This window comes from Phoenix dactylifera, chromosome 4 (genome assembly GCF_009389715.1).
Source record: "Phoenix dactylifera cultivar Barhee BC4 chromosome 4, palm_55x_up_171113_PBpolish2nd_filt_p, whole genome shotgun sequence".
Lineage (NCBI taxonomy): Eukaryota > Viridiplantae > Streptophyta > Magnoliopsida > Arecales > Arecaceae > Phoenix > Phoenix dactylifera.
The window spans coordinates 10,367,305-10,373,304 of record NC_052395.1 but is presented as its reverse complement, the minus strand read 5'-3'; the positions used below and the strand labels follow the sequence as shown (position 1 = coordinate 10,373,304).

Here is a 6,000-nt window from a genome sequence, read left to right as displayed (position 1 = left end):
AAAAGAAAAGTTAAAGTAAGGGGGAAAAAAAAGGTAGGGGCTCAGTTTGTGCACCCTTGTCAGAGTGGTGTGGTCACCGCCGAAGGGTACAGTACGTGAAACTTGGAAGAATGCCGGTGCCGCAAAGCTTTCCTTTTAATTATTTTCCCTTCACGCTTGCCGATGCCATAAACGAAGTAATCAAATAAGTGTACACTTAAGTAATCCTCTTACTCAACGTAAAGACAAAAGAAAGGGAATCGCCGATAAATAGAGGCAGAGCGGCAGGGAGACAGCCAAGAGCCAGTGAGTGGGCGTCCAACAGAGTGATAGCAAAGAAGAAGAGGAAAGGGGAAGGAAATCGGCCGCAATCCCCGCCCTTTGCCCGGAGAGATGGAAGGGTCCTGGGTTTCTCTTTGGGCGCTGCTGCTCTTTCTCACTCAATGGGCTTCGGCCATTGTAGAAGATGGTGAGTTCTTCTCTTTCCCTCTCTTGAACTCTAAAATGCATTTTCTCTCTCTTTTTCTCCCCTCCATTCTGTGATACAGTGCTGGCTTTTTATGACTGATTTGGTTGATGGTTTTAACTCATTAATAGAAGTATAATGTGGAGTCGTTTTGCACAGAGTAGGAGTCAGTGAAAGTGCTACAAGCTTGATTTGGGGCTTCCTTTAATTTGTTTTTCTCAACTGTGGTTGATTGAAATGTCTGTGGGTAATCCTCACACATTTCTTTGAGTTCTTGTCATGTGCTGAGGAGGAAGAAACGTAGTAGATCCTTGAAATGAAAGCTTGAAAAGGACTGAAGCCAAGAGGCTAAGATAAAATTACTTAACAACCCTCTCTTTCTTTCTCTTGGAATTTATCAGTGGCAATGTGAACCATGCTTTCCACCACCTTTAAAAAAAAAAAATTGTTGAGTCTGGCTACTGTTAGACATTCAAGGAGCCAGTTGTCAAGGGTCATTTTTGTAGTCCTTTGCTCTCTTCTGGGATTAGTTTAGATTTGCATTGAATATTTTAAGATTTTTAGAGTGTTACTCTTGGCACGGAGGTCATACTTTCGCACACTGGAAGCTGCCAATGGGTAGGTCCCAAGCAGTCAAATGAGGCCTCTTCTTTCGTGCTCCGACTGCACGAGTCGCGAAGAGATTGGTCACATGATGCTTGTATGCATTCAAGCTGCGTGTCTTCTGGTGCTGCACAACCTTCTTTGTGATAGGCTCAATGACAATGTGCGAAGTTATCGGTCCATGGATGATCTGGAGATTGCCAACGAACGAGAGAGATTTTTTTTAGCTTCTCTTGCATTTATAAATTGATCCAGGGCTGAGATTTGTTACTATATTTTTGCTACATGAATTCCATTAAGATGTGATTTCCCAGTAAAAGGGTTGGCTTTCTAACCCCTTCATCACCATTCCTTCATCCGAAGGGGCACTTTCTTGACCAATGTGTTAAAGTAGTTAAAGTTCATTCTTCCCCTGGCTTTAAGTGTTCTGTTTTTCAGAACCTTTCCTTTGGACATCGTATGTTTGTCCATTTTATAAACTTTGTATATAAAATTGTATTTTTTTGGTAGATTTGTCTCTCCTATATATTCAGCAACCTAGATGATTAGATCACCTCAATGCATCCAGTTCAGGAGATGAAGCCCATATGCAACTTTTGGCTACACAGCAGGATTACAGGGGTATATATACTACACATCCGAAAACCCCTTTAGGCGTATTTGGTTGTAAGTAATAGCTCAAACGTGCAAGCCTCTGCTTTCTTGAACCGACTTCGGCGAACATATCATGCTTTTATGCTCTTGTTGCTGAAATGTCTTGAGAGTCGTTACATCTCGAAGTTGTTCATATCAGTGGTATGCAAACAACTTAGAGAATCTAAACCACAACTTTTAGCTTGACCTTTAGTTGGCTTCTGGAATATGAATTCATGAATTAAAATCTTTCCCCTTCCGTGCCGCAGCAGAGACCAGCTGTAAGCTGCTGCCAGCCAATCTCTTTAGGTTTCAACGCTTTGTGCGTGGGTGATGGCACTTAATACGTTCATGTGCCTCACTTATTTGCATGGTGTCAAGCATTACTAATGCATGCAAACATCTTTGGCCCAGGGTATGCATTTCCATCCAAGGTTCTTGCCTCTAGGGGACCCATTTTTTTTATCTTCTCCACCTCAGCCTTAGCCGAGAGAGAGAGAGAGAGAGAGAGACAGAGAGAGAGAGAGAGAGAGACCTTGCACCTCGTCAGGCAATATTAAATGCTGGTGTTTTAGTAAGAGTTGTTGCAGACTTGAGGTCAAAGAATGGGAAGAGGAAGTGGACGCCAGAATGGGTCATGGAGTGAGTCAAGGAAGTGGACAATAGACTGCAACAGATCTTACCAAAATATCAGCAATGTCGCTGCTCTGCTTTGACGTGTGGACCCCTCAGGTTTGAAGGTGGAGTTGGTGCGAGGTCGGGCCTGTCATATTGCCGTGTGCCCCCCACCAAACGTAAAAGAAGGGCAAAATTTGGTTCTGATCATATCGAGCTTTTGATAGAGGATTAAACCTTTAGTCACCTAACGAATGGACATCTTGAAATTTGACGGACTACTCTTCTATGTAGTCTTGGTCCCAACCCAACTCAAGCTTACATGATCAAGATGCAACCTGGCTGCGACGTATCAAATCAGTTGACGAAGCATGATTTCTTTTCTCCAATTTGCATCCATAGTTGTCCAACCAACTACTTGAATGTGAAGTACGGAGTTGATGCATTAATGCAGGCTTGCTTAACAATGGAAATTTCGAGACGCCACCCACCGGCGGGTTCCCGAACCCCAGCATGGCCGCCGGCGTGGGCACCACCTCCCTCCCCAGCTGGGCCATCAACGGCACCGTCGAGCTCGTCGAGTCCGGCCAGCTGCAGGGACGCATGATCCTCGTCGTCCCCGAAGGTGATCCATAATTAATTAGAAGCCATCGTCAACAGGTGGCTAGTAATAAAGTCTGATATTGAGTTAAAACTGAGACGGTGGTTGGGGCGGACCGCAGGGAAGCATGCAGTGAGGCTGGGGAACGAGGCCGAGGTGTCTCAGAATGTGGAGCTGGAGAAGGGGTCGACGTACGCGGTGACGTTCAGCGCGGCGAGGACATGCGCGCAGCTTGAGGAGCTGAACGTGTCGGCGTGGGGGGCGGCGACGTCGGCGGCGTCGACGGTGGACCTGCAGACGCTGTACAACGTGGAAGGATGGGACGCCTACGCGTGGGCGTTCCAGGCGCAGCAGGAGGACGGTGCGGAGACAAAGCTGGCTTTCAAGAATCCCGGGATGGAGGATGATCCCACCTGTGGGCCCATCATCGACAACATCGCCATTAAGAAGCTCTTCATCCCTGATAGACTCGAAGGTGAGGTCACTGGCATTCCCACTCCCTCTCTCTCTTATATATTATCGCATTGTCTTGGTGGAGGAGGGTGAGGAGGAGGGCCAAGCCATGGAAACAGCGCCGAGTTCAGCATTTGGTCCCCACAAGCCATGGAAACAGCGCCGAGTTCAGCATTTGGTCCCCACACGCTTTCAAAAGTAGTCAATAGACTGAAATAGTTAAACAAAAAAAAAAGCACTTTAGTTTCTTTTCTTTCTTTTTTTTTTTTTTATTTAGTTTTAGTACAGTATTAACCGAGCCCACGAATGAGGATGGTATGAATAAAACCGACCAACATATCTAACACACAGTCATTTTTACCAAACATTCTTCTGGCGAGATGAAAGCTCAGTGGGGGCTGCTACGCTGGAGTGGGCTTGCCCCTTCCTCCTCCTTCCCTTTTTGCTTTAGCCGAAAAAATTAAAAAAATAAAAAAATAAAAAAACAACAAAATTTAGAGTGCTTTAGACAATTTTTTTTCTCTAACCCATAAAATACTTCTGGAGTGACTGGCCACATACGAAGCCACCCAGTCCACAGCTCATTTGTCTTTCTGAGAATATGTTCCGCTTGAAAGGTTATACCATCACTCATCATAGCCCAAATATTTCGAAGCAAAGAATGACCCTCTAATAAGCACTTCAGTTTGCCATTCGATGGTTCGCTGCTGTGATAAAAAAAGTTCGAAACGAAATGGGTCGGAGTTAGTTAAACAGATGAGTAGGTCATGACCTGGCTAACAACATTTTGCTGGTGAGGCTTTGGAATCTAATGTGTGGCCTGTTTTTACCCCACCTCAGACAATGCTGTAATCAATGGTGACTTCGAAGAAGGCCCATGGATGTTCCCTAATGCCACCCTCGGCGTCCTCCTCCCCACCAACCTCGATGAGGAGACCACCTCCCTCCCCGGCTGGATCGTCGAGTCCAACCGGGCCGTCCGCTACATCGACTCCTACCACTTCGACGTCCCGCAGGGTAAGCGTGCCATCGAGCTCCTCTCGGGTAAGGAAGGCATCATCTCCCAGATGGTAGAGACCACCCCTCAGAAGCAATACAACCTCAGCTTCACATTTGGACACGCCGGGGACTCTTGTCAAGCCCCCTTGGCTGTAATGGCCTTTGCAGGTGATCAGGCCCAGAACTTCCACTACTCCCCAACGGGCCATGCCAAGCATCAGCCTGCCAACCTCACTTTCACAGCCCGTGCCGAAAGGACTCGCATTGCATTCTACAGCGTCTACTACAACACGAGGAGTACCGACCGGACCTCCCTGTGCGGGCCGGTGGTGGACGACGTGAGGGTCTGGGGAGCGTCTGGTTCAGCTCGGTCCAATGGGCCCGGTTTCATTGGGCTTCTTCTCAGCATGGTGGTCCTTTTGGGCCTCGCTCTGGCTTAGAGGTCTGCGTTAGCTCTTTAAGTGCCGATGAATGATCTCCTCCTAGGATAAGTTTGAGGTGGTATGTCATGATCTGCTTCACTTCAAAACCAAGTTAATCTTTTGATGTGTGTAGCAGAGGAAGTCTGCTATCGATGAATATATATTTTGGCTGTCTTGTCCTTCTTATATGTAATATGCGGATATGATATAGCTTGGTTAAGCCGTGGGTAGTCGGTCCCTTGTTATTTATCAACTATCTCGTTTCTTTTTACTATTTTCCCCCGCTAACTTTGTTCTTTGGTTTGTGCTTTGTGGATTCTAGAGTAATGAGATTTATCCAGTTAAGCATGAAAGAGGATGGAGGTAGTCTATGAAAAGAATTGGTTATTAGTATTATCCACCCAAGTTGGATGCATCCAACTCAGTGGAGAATGACTATTTATAAGGGTTCTTCAGAATGTCTTCATGATATAAAACACCTTGCAATCATTCACTAGACTGATCAACATAATCCGAGCTCCACTCCATTAACTATCTAATTCAGCTTTCGAGCCTAAATTAGTAAGCACCGTTAGGCTAACAAGCTTTCGTGACTTCGCAAACTACAAAAATTGTCACCTAAGTTGTATGATCAGCACAGAGTTCTAGCAGGCATATAAAATCTAAGGACATCCCGTATGTGGTAGGTTGCTTAATTTCAAAGTTATGATAGTTGTTGTTCAATGAGCTTGCTAGTCCTGCATCTACAACCAACAAAACCTAGCTAAATGCCTACTTGCTGGGCCAATAACCTTGTTTAATCCAACTCCACCGAGACTTCCGGAAGACCAAGTGATAGCAAGGCCATCATGTACTCTGTACCTTGTACCTAATGCAGCGAAAGCATGATGCAGGAAGATGGGGCATAAATGGATAAAATTAGATGAGAATGACGCAGATTATCTGAAAAGGAAAAAAAAGTCGTAGCTCTCTCGCAATGCATCATTAAAGAGAAACTAATTGAACGGATATATAATTTAGCAAAAAAAGTGCAAATATATATATATATATATATATATATATATATATATATATATATATATATATATATATATATATATATATATATATAGCTTAGACAATATTCTTCTATTGATATAGTGGTGCTAGCGATATATTAGTGGTGGTGATGGTGTGGCAGAGGTCATGGTGGCAGCAGCAATATGGCGGACATGGTGGTTGTGACGCTG

At 45.0% G+C, this 6,000-nt stretch overlaps 1 protein-coding gene across 1 annotated transcript; it reads left to right on the top strand.

Moving 5' to 3' along the window:
• The first annotated feature begins 211 nt into the window (after nt 1-211).
• LOC103723648 lies at nt 212-5,059 on the top strand. The gene is made up of 4 exons (XM_008814619.4): nt 212-448; nt 2,751-2,921; nt 3,019-3,372; nt 4,191-5,059. The coding sequence occupies exons 1-4, from the start codon at nt 373-375 to the stop codon at nt 4,787-4,789; spliced, it is 1,200 nt and encodes a 399-aa protein (XP_008812841.2). The 5' UTR covers nt 212-372; the 3' UTR covers nt 4,790-5,059.
• Nucleotides 5,060-6,000: the final 941 nt, after the last annotated feature.